The 14,267-nt window shown below is 47.5% G+C and overlaps 2 protein-coding genes and 1 long non-coding RNA gene across 19 annotated transcripts in view; 2 read left to right on the top strand and 1 right to left on the bottom strand.

Moving 5' to 3' along the window:
* LOC122672962 overlaps positions 1–563 on the top strand; it is a 20,058-nt gene extending 19,495 nt beyond the window's left edge. For both annotated transcript variants that reach the window (XR_006334541.1, XR_006334540.1), the window contains exon 3: positions 202–563. This is a non-coding gene — a long non-coding RNA (uncharacterized LOC122672962). The remainder of the gene's footprint in view (positions 1–201) is intronic.
* The window catches only part of LOC122672950 (src substrate cortactin-like), a 65,981-nt gene that overhangs the window by 32,721 nt on the left and 18,993 nt on the right, over positions 1–14,267 (top strand). The gene's annotated exons all lie outside the window — the stretch shown is intronic.
* LOC122710274 (tumor necrosis factor receptor superfamily member 10A-like) overlaps positions 1–14,267 on the bottom strand; it is a 27,139-nt gene extending 12,872 nt beyond the window's left edge. For 3 of the 11 annotated variants that reach the window (XR_006345906.1, XM_043927977.1, XM_043927976.1), the window contains exon 1: positions 13,783–14,175. Coding sequence is in view for 7 of the 11 variants with exons in the window: in XM_043927977.1 (XP_043783912.1) it covers positions 13,783–13,953 (171 nt within the window). In the remaining 4 variants the exon portion in view is untranslated. Of the gene's footprint in view, positions 1–1,440; positions 1,702–13,782 lie in introns of those variants that run through there. The other 8 variants (XR_006345904.1, XR_006345903.1, XR_006345905.1 and 5 more) reach the window with 8 other exon arrangements.

The following is a 14,267-nucleotide window of genomic DNA, read 5'->3' as shown; positions in this document are numbered from 1 at the left end:
ATTTAAAAGTATTTTTTTTCTTCTTTTCAAATGTTGCCGTTAGGTTTAGGTATTAGGGTTATGTTGGCCTTAGAAGAACTAGTGAAGAACTCCTGTTGTCTGAAAGAATTTGTGTAAAGATTTGTGTTAGTTCTTTGATTGTCTGTATTTTTGTGCCCTGCCCTGTGACCTAACCTGGGTCTCCTGGCTATCCACTCCCAGTCTCAGCAATCTCATGGAGCCTCGAAACACTCTACTGGAATGAAGAATCGGAAGCGTGGCCCCATGGCATCCCAGCTTTACTTCTGAGACCAAAGCGCTGAAGTTCAGTGTGGCGAGGGTGCCGGGAAATGGGGCGCCATCATGGCCTCCTGGTGTGAGTTAAAAATGGCCCAGGCTTCTTTGGGAGAACAGTTTGTCATTGTCTAGACAAAAGTGTAGAATTATCTAACCCACTGACCCAGCAATTCCACTTCTGAGTTACCCAACAGACAATGCACATGGCTACACTGGATACTCGACAGGCACCCAGACCCATTCCTCAAGTAGTGTTCAACATGAGTCCTACCTATTACAAACCGATACTTTAAAAACAAATTCTATACTTCTTGTGAATACAAAATGCTATTTCTTTCCAGATTTTTTGGTACTAATTCATTCAATGAAAGATGCATATTTTCACAATTCCTGTAACTTTGTCAGACCCTTAATTTTTTTTTCTTTGAACATATAAGCAACTTTGAAAACAGCCTCAAACAATTCAAGAAAGCGGTGCCAAGTGTGCACATTTTTCCCCATTGTGAGTTTCTTAAAAATGCACACTCAGGGACGGGGGAGCCTGGTGGGCTGCCGTCTAAGGAATCGCACAGAGTTGGACACTACTGAAGCGACTTAGCAGCAGCGGTGAACCACACCCAGAGCCTCCAACTCCCCTCTGAAAGAAAGTGGTGAGAATCTGGCCCAAGCTGAGTCATTGGTGGTTTCTATTCATAAAGTGCAAGGAGCTGAAGGCAATTTTGAGGTTGTTCTCCTTTCAGAGAAAAGGAAATGTAAGGGTGCTTAAGGCAGTAGATAGGGGAAGATGGGGCCTACACTGTTAATGATTTACAAAGGACACGTTTTAGACGACAAATGCAGTGCAAAATAGAAAAAGAGAGAAAGAGAGAAAGAAAAGAGTGAGGAGGGTCGGCAGAGGGAAAAGGGAAGGGAAAGGAAAGAAATGACGATCTGATGCCAGCTGGGCCTGGGGCCAATCCAGAGGTCAGGCTCTCCAAGGAGCCAGCTCTTCTGGGCAGCAAGTAGATGCCAAGGATCCGCACTCCTCTAGCGCCCCCCACCAACACGCCGAGCACTTGGACTTGCCCGGGGGTCCTGCCGGGATTTGCCCAGGCAGGTGCCCCGGGGCCTTTTCCGGGCCTCCAAGAGCGCCTTTTGGAGCCAGGACTCGTGGCGGGAACTCACCAACAGCAAGACACCCAAGACGACGAAGATGAGAGCCCAGGGGCCCCGGAGCCGAGGCCTGGGGCCCTGGGTGCACCCTCCCCGGGAGCGCGAGGCGGCCGGTGTCCTGTCTCCGCTGCCAGGTGCGGTCGGGCAGCGTTCGCTGTCCAGGTTGCCGCGGGGTGACAGCCGCCAGAGCCATCAGAAATGAAAGTGTGTTTCGTGGGGCGCGAGATCGCCTCTAGGAGGTGCGCGGAGCCGAGCTCTGCTATTTAATCTGAGCCTGCTTCTACTTTTATACCACCCCGCCCTGGGATTGAGCCACCCGGGGTAGCGAATGAACCAGTGCCTGCTGATGTAATCATTACCACTTCCAGCCAATCACGCGTGGCTCAGGAGAGGAGCCGGGACCCCTAAGTCTCCTTGGTGCGGAAGGGGAACTTCCGCCAGCTAAAATCCTGTGGATGCGGTTTTTCATTCAGCGCCAGCCTGGTCTGTGGCTTTGGGAGGCGGGGACAGGGCACCTCCCACGTGCTCTGTGTGATCTGGCCAGTGAGACTCAGAATCTGCATTCCAGGCAGGTCCTAACTCTGCCCTTTGCAGGTCAAATGCCCCACGGGTTGACAAAAATGAATGAACCACCTGTCTTCTAATTACCGCCTTCTGCCCACTCCCAGCTTCTGCTCCTCCCCGCACCCCCGCTTCATTGACCAGGGCCCCAAGGAGGCCAGAGAACATGGACAGCCAAGAAGGAGATCCAAGAGGTGCCCTGTACTGTACTGTAGGGGAGTGATGGGTCAATTAGGAAACCTTGAATTGTTAGAAAAATCAGTAGGTTGCCAGACTCACTTGCACTTTCTGAGATTTAAGTACTTAGGAAATGAGACAGACCTGGTGAACCTTTTTGCCCTGGGCCTATATCATATAAATAGTGTTAATAATCACTTTACTATAGAATTACAAATAAGTATTTATTTAAAGGCAAAGAATTGTTTAGTTGCTAAGTCATGGCCAACTCTTTTGCAACTCCATGGACTGCAGGCCCTCCAGGCTCCTCTGTATGGGATTTCTCATGCAAGAATACTGGAGTGGGTTGCCATTCCCTTCTCCAGGGGATCTTCCCAACCCAAGGATGGAACTCAAGTCTCCTGCATTGGCAGGTGGATTCTTTACCACTGAGTCACCAGGGAAGCTCCCAAGGGCAAGAGATACACACCATATTTTCCTGTTGTGAACTCTACTTTTCAAAGATCTTAAGTATCATAAGCATGGTTTATAAGTTTACTTTTGTCACTTTTATTTTATAAACCTGAAGTTCTACCCAACAGAACATTTTGGAGCCTAGTGAATAAATCCCTGCCCCAATATAAGTGGCATCCAGGAGAAAGAAGGTGGCCTGGCTGTGACTATGTAGTTGAAACACTTCATTTGCAGATGAATGTATCCACCAAGTTCTATTTTATGTTCATGACTCTGAATGTCTCTGATTTCACAAACTGGGGTCACCATTCACATTGAGGCAATACATTACTTCCTGTCATCAGGCTCAGAGAAGGGTCCAAGTCACCCCGGACTGTCCCATGTCCCTAGTTTGCCAGGATCAAGAAGTTACCAAATCAGGACTTTCCTGGTGCTTCAGTGGTTAATAATCTGCCTTCCAATGCAGGGATCTCAGGTTTGATCCCTGATAGGGGGAACTAAGATCTCACATGCCTCAAGCTACTGAGCTGGCGCACCCCCAACTACTGAGCTCCACCCTCTACAACAAGAGAGTGCATGCACAAGGAAGGAAACCCACAGGATGGAAGGAAGATCACCCCTGCCGGAACAAAGACCCAAGGCAGACAAATAAATAAGTACTGGCATTAAATAAAATCTATTTTTAAAAAGGTACCAAACTGCCTTTGATGGTGCCTAAAAAGGTAGCATTCACTCCTCAGGGTTCCCAGTATCTTCTACTCTTCCTCTCACTTCCCAGAGGGTCTCTGATATGTGTGGGCTCTTCCCACGGACTCCATAGTGCTGTTCCCAAGCCCAAGTCTGTCCCCCATACTGCACTGGTGCTGGGCTCTCTATCCTATGAGGGTGTAGTACTTAGGACAGCAAGACAAGTACAAATAGTTTGTTTTTTTTAAAAAAAAGGTTCCATCAAAGTCTGTTAGAGCACCTTTCAGATTTAGTCATGCAACAGAAAAGAGAAAGGAACCCTTATTATGAAAACCTCTTCCACTGAAAGGAATAATCTCACAGGTGAGCCTGGTTCAAAAACGAGTTAAATCCCTCTCTGCCTTTGCTTTCCATCCCTCATCACTTTGCTCCACAGGCCTGCTTCCTGTCAGAATGTTGCAGGCTGGAAACAAGGGCTCCTGCCCTGGGCTGCCCAGCAACCCTGGGAGGTGTTCTGGAAGTTGCCCCCTCAGAAGCCTGGTGGGGGCCCAGGGTGGGGAAGAGCTTTCCTACATGTTGTTTGTCACAGCAGATCCCCCCAGCCAGACCCTGTATTCAATTGTTTTTTCTTTGTTTAAATTGTAGACCAGAATACCAACGTATCCACTGAGAGCTCTGAGTTCTGATCATCCAGAGTCAATAAATCCCCGTGTGACTTGAGGACAGTCTGGGGTTTTGTTTGTTTGGAAAAACGTTTTTAATTAATTCATTCATTTCTGGCTATGCTGGGTCTTCATCGCTGCACACTGGCTTTTCTCTAGTTGTGGAGAGCGGGGGCTACTCTCTGGTCCTGGTGGGTGGGCTTCTCATTGCCGTGGCTTCTCTTGTGGAGCACAGGCTCCAGAGCGCAGGCCTCAGAAGTTGTGTTGCAGGAGCTTCGTTGCCCCAAAACAGATGGAATCTTACCGGAGCAGGGATCGAATCCCTGTCCCTGCTTGGCCAAGCAGATTCTTAACCCCTGGACCACCAGGGAAGTCCCAGAAAGTTTTTTGTTTGTTTCATTTTATTTTTTGGCTGCCTTATGGCATGTGGGAACTTAGTTCCCTGACCAGGGAGCAAACTTGTACCCCTGCAGTGGAAGGACAGAGTCCTAACCACTGGACCACCGGGGAATCCCCGTGTTTTGTTTTTAATTTAAAAATTAAAAAAAAAAAAATGTACACTTTGTCCCTTGACCCCTGAGGCCTGAGGCAGGTCTTTTGGTAACAGTCCAACTAGGGGAGGGGGGAATCCAAGCTGGTCCTGGGGAGGGGAGCTGCCAGAGAGAACCCAAGGCAGACTGGATGCAACTGATGATTCGGGCTGGTGGAGGTCCTGTGTGCCCCCAGCCTCATCACCTACCATGGCATGGAGAACCAAGAGGAAGCAAGAGACATATTAAGCAGCCCCCCAGAACCCTCCCCAGTCCCTGCGCTAAAGCCTGCAGTCATGAGTGCATGAGTCTTGAGTCTTGAGTCTGTTAACTCTTAGTTCACATCCAGGCCTTTTTTCTTTTCTTTTTGCCTTTTGATCTTCTTCACCCATTTCTCCCACCCCACCCCGCTGCCTCCTACCACTGGCAGCCATCAATTTCTTCCCTCTATCTCTGAGCTTGATTTTTTTTTTTAAGATTTCACATATAATAGAGATTATATTGTATTCGCTTTCTCTGTCCTGTTTATTTCACTTGGCATAATGCCCTCAAGGCCGATCCATGTTGTCACAGATGTGTCTTCTTCAATGTCTTATTTTCAATATACATATCTTTCACCTCCTTGGTTAAATCTATTCCTAGGAATTTTATTCCTTTTGATGCAATTGTAAATGACATTATTTCCTTAATTTCTCTTTCTGCTGGTTTATTATTAATATAAAAGATATACAATCGGTTTTTTAATACTGATTTTGTATCCTGTAGCTTTACTGAATTCATTTATTCTAAGAGTTTTTGATGGAGCCTTGAGGGTTTTCTGTATATAATATCATGTATCTGAGAATAGTGACAGTTTTACTTCTTTGTTTCCTATTTGGATGCCTTTTATCTCTTTTCCTTGCCTAATTCTTCTGGCTAGGACTTGTAGTACTATGTGGATAAACATTGTGAGAGTGGGGCATCCTTGTCTTGTTCCTGATCTTAGAGGAAAAGTTTTCAGATTTCCTGTGAATTATGCCACGCAGAGAACTTCCAGATAAGGAAGACACCTCTAGATCAGCAAAGGGTGCTTCTTATTGCCCTTTAATTAAAATCAAATAACATTAAACAAGATTCAAATACCACTCGGCTTCTCTCAGACCTCTCTTGTGAAGGAGTTATACTTTCAAAAGCCCAGTCACGTGGGATCCTCCCCTTTTGAGGAAGGACCCAAAGAAGACATGAAAGTGAATCCACTTTGGAGGGTGCAGTCATTGTAACCGCCATTACTCTTTCTCCTGGGGCAGTTGAGAATGGTATGGGCGACGTCATGTGTCACCCCATCACCTTGTTGGGGCATCTTTTCATGGGCAGATTTCTCCCTGTCCTTAGCTACAGTCAAGAGCCAAACAGGACAGTGTTGGAGAGAGATTTCTCATAGGAACCTTTATGTATTATCTGATTGTTGCAATAATGGTATATTTATTTTCTACAATAGTTAGTGTTAGTTGCAGTCTTGCTAAACTTTTTGTAACCCTATGGACTATAGCCTGCCAGGCTCCTCTGTCTATGGGATTTCCCAGTCAAGAATACTGCAGTGTGTTGCCTTTCCCTCCTCTTGGGGATCTTCCTGACCCTGCATTGAACCCAGGTCTCCTGCATTGCAGGCAGATTCTTTACCATCTGAGCCACCAGGGAAACCAGGAAATGCAGGTCCCTGCTTTGTGCTACAGACCAGGGCCTACAGGATGGGGGTGAGCTTTGTCTGGACCACTTCTCTTCCACGGGGTCTTCCCTCCCTCTGCTGATGACATTCCCCCTCTGAGGATGTCATGCTCCCTCTGAAGGTGTGAATACTCTGCCAGGGTCTGCCCTCATTCACCTGCAGAATTCTGAAGAGCTCTGTACTGCCCTGCCCCTGTCCCGGCCCCAACATAAAACCCTCTGACTTCTCAAAGTCCTGGGCCTGACTTTTCTCCATCATGGGGCAGAACAAGTACATGGAATCAGTTGTGAGCAACCCTGACATCATAACTCCCCCAATCTCCAGACCGAAATGAACGAACTGTTGGTAAAAACCAAAACAGTGCATGGGTATTTTTATACGTGTGTGTGTGTGTGTGTGTGTGTGTGTGTGTGTGTGTGTAGAAAAAAAAATACCTCTCTAGGTTAACCCAGATAATCTATTTCTTCTAGGAAGCCTCATGTTCTAGTAAGAACATGATCAAGAACCTAATATAATCTATTTTCAAATATATTCACAAGCTCTTGGCTCTCAGGATGCTGGTGATTGAGGTTTTTGGGAGAGATGGTGGTTGAAGGGCTCCAACATAACAACGGATACTTGCCGTCTTGGGAATGCACTTATCTTCTCACGGTTATCTTCCTAACTGTCAGAGACAGCCCCACAGGAGCTGTAGTGTCCATGTTGGGGTAGGGAGATTGGGGAAAAAGTGAAATGTCAGGAAAAAAGGTGCAGAGCTGGAGAATGGGAGTTTCCTATTGTGAGATGTCACAGGACATCTGGTGCTGGTTGGGAGGAACAGGGGGATGGCTGAGCAGGAGCAGACTGGAGGAGAGGAGAGAGGGCGCTGGAGGACGGCGGGGATTACAACGGCAGGTTGCGCTCCCGTGGCATCAGGGTGCAGCAGAGGGGCAGCCCCTGGGAATGGATACAGCCCTGTACTCAGCACCGTGGCTTTGGGAAGGGGACAGAAGCCTGACCGTGGAGCCTCCCAGGAACTCAAAGGGAGAAGAGCTAGGGCCTAAGGTCCAGGAGAGAAAGAAAACGGGTCTCTGTGAGGTTGCAGCGCTGAGTCACCAGGCCCACTGAGAAGGATACAGAAAGGCCAGTGGGGACAGAAAGAGAAGGTGGCCCCGGAGTGTCACGAGGCTCACAGGTGAGGGGCCACAGAAGGACCGCAGCAAGCAAGACACCTTCCCGACAGCTCTGTCACAGCCAGTCTGCACCTCCAGGGAGCCCAGCAGGCCCAGGTGCAGCCCAGAGACACCACAGCGGGGAGGCTGTGCAGGAGCCCGGCCAGGCTGGGGCCCCTCTCCCAGGGGAAGGGCAGGGAGGAGCTGACGGAGGAGGGGCTGAATTCCAGTCTCCAAGAAACCTGGGGCCTGGGAAACCTGGTGCCTGGGAATCCTGAGTCTGGCAGGAGACACGCCCATGCAGGATGAGCCTGAGGCATAAAGAGGGGAAGGAAGGAGTGGATCACCCAGCAAGGACAGACAGCCCTGCCCCTGCACCACTCACAGCTTCTCCAGAGGAGACTGCAAGGAGGGGAGGGAAGTACACACAGGCTTCTCTTTATATAAAGTTATGTGTTTTGGTCATGGATTCATGAATATACGAGTCTTTTCTAGCTAGTGCATAATGCAGCTATTTCTTGTATTGTTTGATAATATCAACAAACTCTTCAAACGGATCTCCAACTGTTTCCCTTTCCAGGAGAAGAGAGAAACCAGGGACTCTGTGCTTTCTTTAGGAAATGCACATGCAGAGGCCATCTGTCCTGTGTTCTTTTGTCCTATCTTCAAGCTCACCGATCCTTTCTACTACCTGTCAATTGCACAGTTAAACACTTGTAGTGTGGATTTTTCACTTCAGCTATTTGACTTTTCAGCCCTACAATTTTGTTTTGATTCCTTTTGATAGTTTCTATTTTTATAGACCATTCCCTGAGTAATCCTCACTTCTTAAGTATCTGCTCCAGCTTTGATAACTATGCAGCTAAGTAGCCATCATCCAGTCAAGACACAGAACACTCCCAGCACCCCACACAGTCTCTTCTGCCCCAGTAGGCCTTTCCCACCCACCCCATCAGGAGACAGGCACTCCATCCCAGGATATATGTGACTCAAATGAGGAATATATATGAGAGCACTTCGGAAAATAGAAGTAATAGTTATTCCACAAGTGCGGAGACGCTTTGCACCATCATCAGTAGTCTAAATAAGGAAATGAAAGCATGCGATAGTCTCCAGGGAAGGTGAAAAGATAAAATTAAGTACCAATTTTGATTTTTTCAAACCATCTCAAAACTTGAGGCTGCATCACAATGATAAGAATTTCTACATGAAACTAGGATCCCAACCTCATTCTTTTCTTAAAATTTACTTTAGGACTTCCCTGGGAGCACCATGGATCAGAATCTGCCTGCCAATGCAGGGGACACAGGTTCCATCTCTGGGGCAGGAAGATCTCACATGCTGTGGAACGACTAAGCCCATGCACCACAACTACTGAGCCAGAGCTCTAGAGCCCTCAGACTGCAACTAAGGAGCCCCAGTGCGGGAACTACTGAGGCCGCGTGCCCAGCGCCCGTGCTCCGTGACAAGAGGAGCCACTGCAATGAGAAGCCCCCGCACCGCACTGAAGAGCAGCCCCTGCTCACTGCAACTAGAAAAAGCCCGCATGCAGCAATGAAGACCTACTGCAGCCAGAAATAAACATCAATAAATGAATCACATGAAAATTTTTTTTCACAGGAAAAATGAAACAAAGGCCCACAACATCAGACCGAAAGTACCGCATTCTAGGAACCAAAGCCAGATGCACCGTGCCCAAGTGTGTGTGTGTAGGTGGGTCACAGTAAAAATACACTGGTACATTTACAAGGACAAAATATGCTTGGTGGGTTGGCCCAGATTCTACTCTTCTAGAAAGTCACCTACTAACGTCATCAGCAAACATACATGGTTTTATTTTCAAATATGCTCAGTGTAATAATTTTGAAAAAAATCAGAAATTTTTAGTTTTAGGAGGATTATTACTAAATATTATAACAGCCACACAGTGGAATACATGCAGCTTTTATTCAATCAGTCAACAACCACAGGAGCACCCACTCTGTGCTGCCTGCTGTAGGTTTCAGGAATATATTGACAGCTAGTGAAAACAAGACAGGGAATAAGTAGCATTACATCTTTTAGAGCAACCAGTCTACCACAGCTGGCTTCCTTCCCCTCCATGAACCTGGTCTCCCTCCTTCACCACTTCCTCCTGGGGCAGGAGATGGGACCAGAATGGCCTTTTCCTGTATCTACTGCAGTCCTGGGCAAGCAGAAGGACCAGGGCCCCACAAGGTCCATCACAGCTCATCAGCACGGACTCTGGTGTTTCTCTAGCCTTACTTTCATTACTTTCTGTTCTAATCTGTATTATCTCCTTCCTCTGTTTACTCTACCTTTAGTATGTTCATTTTCTACTGTCTCACTGTATAGTATTAGGTTATCAATTTGAGATTTTCCCTCTTCCTTAATGCAGTCATTTACAGGCATAAATTTCTTTCTACGTTTTCAGCTGCTTTAGCTACATCCCATAAGTTTTGGCATGTGGTATCTTCAGTTTCATTCACCTCAAAAGACTTTACAGTTTCTTTTTTGATATCTTCTTTGACTAACTGGTTATTTGAGAGTGTGTTGTTTAAATTTTATCATAGCTATGAAGTTCCCCAGTTCCTTCCTGTTTGTGATTTCCAATTTCATTCCACTGTGGTGGGAGGCTATGTGTTCTATTATGGCTCTCCTTTTAAATTTATTTATTTTATGAGCTAGTATATGGTTTATTCTGGAGAATGTTCCAGGTACACTTGAGAAGCATGTATTTTGTTGTTGACTAGAGTATTCTACAGATGTCTGCTAGGTCTAATTGTTTTATAATGTTGTTCAAGTCTACTATTTTCTTGTTGATCTTCTTTCTAGTTCATTATGAATCCTTACAGATTAAGGAAATCACATTTCTAAGTGTGATTTGTGTTCTGAGTACTTTTTTCGAGTTTGTTTTTATCTTTGTCACGATTTCTTCCATTTGGCTTTCTTAATATTTACACAGCCTTTAGGCAAGTTTTATAGTTTGTTGTCATACTGAAGAAGGTCTTCCCCTCTCCAGAGTGGTAACACATTTTTTCTCATATTTTTGCAGTACTTTTCTGGTTTCATATATTATGATGAATTCATTGATCCACCTAGTTTTAATTATCCAATAAGAAGAGCATAAGGGAGAAACATCATCATTTTTCAGAAGTCATCCTAGTTGTTGTATCATCATTACTGAAGAGTTAATTTTTTATCATTGACAGGAAGTGTCATCATCATAACACATTATTAAGGAAAGGTTTTAAAGGTTGGGTTTTTTTTCATTACTAACAAATATGAATTAGATATGAAAGAGAGAGAGATCCTGCAAGGAAGAGTGAGGTATTCTGAAGGAGGAAAGCCCAGGAGGTGAAGGTCAAGCCTAGGGACATGGGGTCCCCGGTTGTGACAGCTCTTCCAAGTCTTCAGCTCAGTTCCAGATCACAGAACCCCCTTCCTTAGGGTCACTGACCCTCTACAGGTCGGACCCATTTTTCCTCTTGTTTTCCCGCCAGGGCCCAATGGCATGAGCTTTGTTTGAAGGCTCTTCCCTCATCACTATTTCTGTGCCTCTTTGTGTCTCCCAAGGACTAGGAGCTCGTTGAGAACAGGAATTAGGACTTCCTTCTCTAAGTTCTAGAGGCCCAGGTGGTGCTGTTCAATAGAGTAATCACCAGGTCTTTATGGGAATGGAGCACTTCAAACAGCTTCTCTGAATCAAGAAGTGTTGCAAGTGAAAAATACATTCTGAATTTCAAAGACAGTATTTAAGAAAAGAAAGTCCATCAATGTTTTATATTGATTGTTGTTTAGTCACTAAGTCATGTCCAACTGTTTGCAACCCCATGGACTGTAGGCTGCCAGGCTCCTCTATGGGATTTTCCAGGAAGAATGCTGGAGTAGGTTGCCATTTCCCCCTCCAGGGGATCTTCCCTGGCCAGGGATCTAACCTGTGTCTCCTGCATTGGCAGACAGATTCTTTACTGCTGAACCACTTGGGAAGCCCGATAATGTTACTACCCTTTTTCATTTTCATTAAAGGGTGATATGATAGCCCTTGGATTTCATTGATTTTTGCTTTATGTATTTTTAAAGCTGTTTTATTAGGCACAATATATTTATGGTTAAGATGTCTTCCTGATGAATTGACACTTTTAACACTATAAATGGTACCTTTTAAAAAATCTTTGGTAACATCAGGTGAAAACTTGAAATAGTCTTCTCTGGACCTGGGCAGTCCCTCAGCATTGACATTCAGTTACCTCTGTTCTGTCCGCAGCCTGCCGGTCACATTTCCCACCACCCAGATCAATACCCCCATGCCCCTCAGAGCAGGACCAAACACTAGCATTAGTGCAGGCATCTTAGACCCCACAGCACCCACGCATTCAGGGGGAGTCCTGTCTGCAGCCTGCTGAGGAGCCCTGTGCAGGGGCTGTGGGCCCCAGGGACAAGGCAAGGTCCTTTGTTTCCTCGGGGCAGTTCTGGCCACAGGAACCTGAGGCAGACAGCGATTCCTGTAAAGTCGTCAGGGTGAAAGAGTCTGGAAAGGCTGCAAGGCAGATGTGACAAAACTCCCAGTGGCAGGGAACAGGCGTGGACATGTCGGGAAAAGTCCACAGAGCCAGGATCACAGACAAGGACGAAGTCAAAGTAACGGGGTGTGTAATCTCCACTGCACGCTGTTTGAGAGACAAACACTGGGGTGTACCGGGGTGCGGTGGAGACGTGAGACTCTGCCATTCACAGACCTGTGGTGTGTGTGTGTGGAGGGTGGGTTGGGGGCGTGAGAGAGAGAGAGAGACAGACAGAGGAGGGAGACAGGAGGGCTGCTGTAGAGCAGCAGCGTGGGACAGAAGACAGAGGGAAAGGAGGCAACTTCGCTGGCGGTTCAGTGGTTAGGATGCCACACTTTCACCGCAGGGGTCAAGGTTGATTGAGCCTGGGCCAATTCAAAGAAAGGAACTGAGAATGGAAGATGAGGTGTGGAAGTGTGTTCAGTTCGCCTCAGGATTTTGTCCCCTTTGCCCCACGCTGGTGAGGTTCAGAGATGAGTCACGAGTGGGGATTTCTTTCTGTGCTTCTTACCACTTACTTCCCGAAAATGATGCAGTACTGTTCGCTGGGTTTGCAGAGTCTAGATGGACCTTGCTGCATGCCCATGTTACTTTCCCGAGCTGATGCAACTGTTTTAGGGTCTAGTTTGATTTTCACTCTCCCTTGATAGGCCAACCAAAACAACACTACTTTTTCCTCCCTAGGGACAAATGGGCCCTAAAAGCTGCACCGTTACTTTTTTTTTTGAACAAAAGATTCTTTAAATTCCATAGTGCTTTACAATTTTCAAGCGATTCACACACGTGATTTCCTATAATCTCACAATAACTCTTCTTTTCCCCTCATCCCTATCTTGCCCCTCCCTGCTTCCCTCTCCCCACTGGTAACCACCAGGTTATTCTCTGTATCCTTGAGTCTGCTGCTTCTTTTGTGTTACTCACTAGTTGTAATTTTTATATTGCACGTGTAAGTGGAAGTAACGTGTAAGTAACATCATACAGGGTTTCTCTTTTACTCTAAACCTCATCAGCTGTGACAAAGCCATAGCGTCAGACTTGTTCTCAAGGTCTTCCTGTGGTCTGAGACCTGTTTCTTCTAAGATTTGTGTGGGTGTAGGTAGTTGTTTTTATAAGTAAAAAGACAGCTAGGTTAACAAGAAACCCTTCCGCCTGGAGTTCAGGGCAGCCATTAAATAGTTTTTTCAGGGTGCCTGACACACCTGTTTCAGACTCAAAACAGAAATCAAAATAACAGCTTCAGACCCATTCCTCCTAAACTAGACAGAGCCCCTGAGGCCAGCCGCCTGATTTGGGGGGATTTACCCTGTAAGCCATGTGGGTTGCTGCGGGAGAAAGTGCCTGGAAGGAATTTGCAAAATGACCGACAGCAGTGGAGAAGGGGTGCTGAATGCAAGGGAGGGTGGGAAAGCTCCTTTTCTGTAAAAACCGAGGGGAAGAATAGTTGCGAAGAGCGTGTTCTAGAATGTCAATATAAAAGGGGAGGGGAGGGAGGGAAAGGAAGAAGGAAGAGGGGAGGGAGGTGGGGGAAGGAAGAAGGAAGACGGGAGGGAGGTGGGGGAAGGAAGGGGAGCGCAGAGGCTTGCAAAGGAGTTTTCCATTCCTTTTCCTTTGGAATTTACTTCTGGGACAGCTAGACCAGCCTAGGACCGGGTCGGAGAACGCGGGCTCTTCTCCCTCTGGGCCCGGGTCGGCCCTGCCAGGCCCTGACCCTGCTCCTTCCCTCCATTCAGCCCACGGTAGGTCTCGGTCGGACATCCCCCGGCCGCAGCTGACCCCGGCGTGCACACCGCCGGGTCTTTTCCCGCTGCCATTTACCGGCCACCCGGCGCGCCTTCCCGAGCCAGTACCCGCGATGGTACTCACCCACGACACGACACCCATGACGAAGACGAGGTACCCGAACCGAAGTTTGAGGCCACCGGAGCGCCCTGCGGCGGCGCTCGAGGAGGCCGGTGCCCTCCGTCCCCGCTGCCCCTTGCGGCCGGGCAGCGTTCGCTGTCGAGGTCCCCGCAGGTTGATGGCAGGCACAGTCATGAGGAGTCTTAGCGGTCGTCCGTGGAACTTGGAAAGCCGGCCTCTGATGGCCAGACGTCGGAGCTTTTCGGTATACCCTCGCTCCCGCGCACTGTACCCACGCTTTCGGAGGAAGCAGGCGGCGGTGGCCCCGCCTTGTCTTCCTCAGGGTGTTGCTCAATCAGTGCAGGGAAAGGAAGAAGCTCCTTCTTCATCTCACCCGCGAGTTCAGCGCAGCCTGAGTGCGTGCTCAGTCGCTCGGGTCGTGTTCGACTCTTTGCTGACCCCACGGACTGCAGCCCACCAGGCTTCTCTGTCCATGGGCTTTCCTAGAC

The sequence above is a fragment of the Cervus elaphus genome, chromosome 16 (assembly GCF_910594005.1).
Source record: "Cervus elaphus chromosome 16, mCerEla1.1, whole genome shotgun sequence".
Classification (NCBI taxonomy): Eukaryota; Metazoa; Chordata; class Mammalia; order Artiodactyla; family Cervidae; genus Cervus; species Cervus elaphus.
Note: the sequence above shows the minus strand (reverse complement) of the source record. Positions and strands in the feature narration are given on the sequence as shown.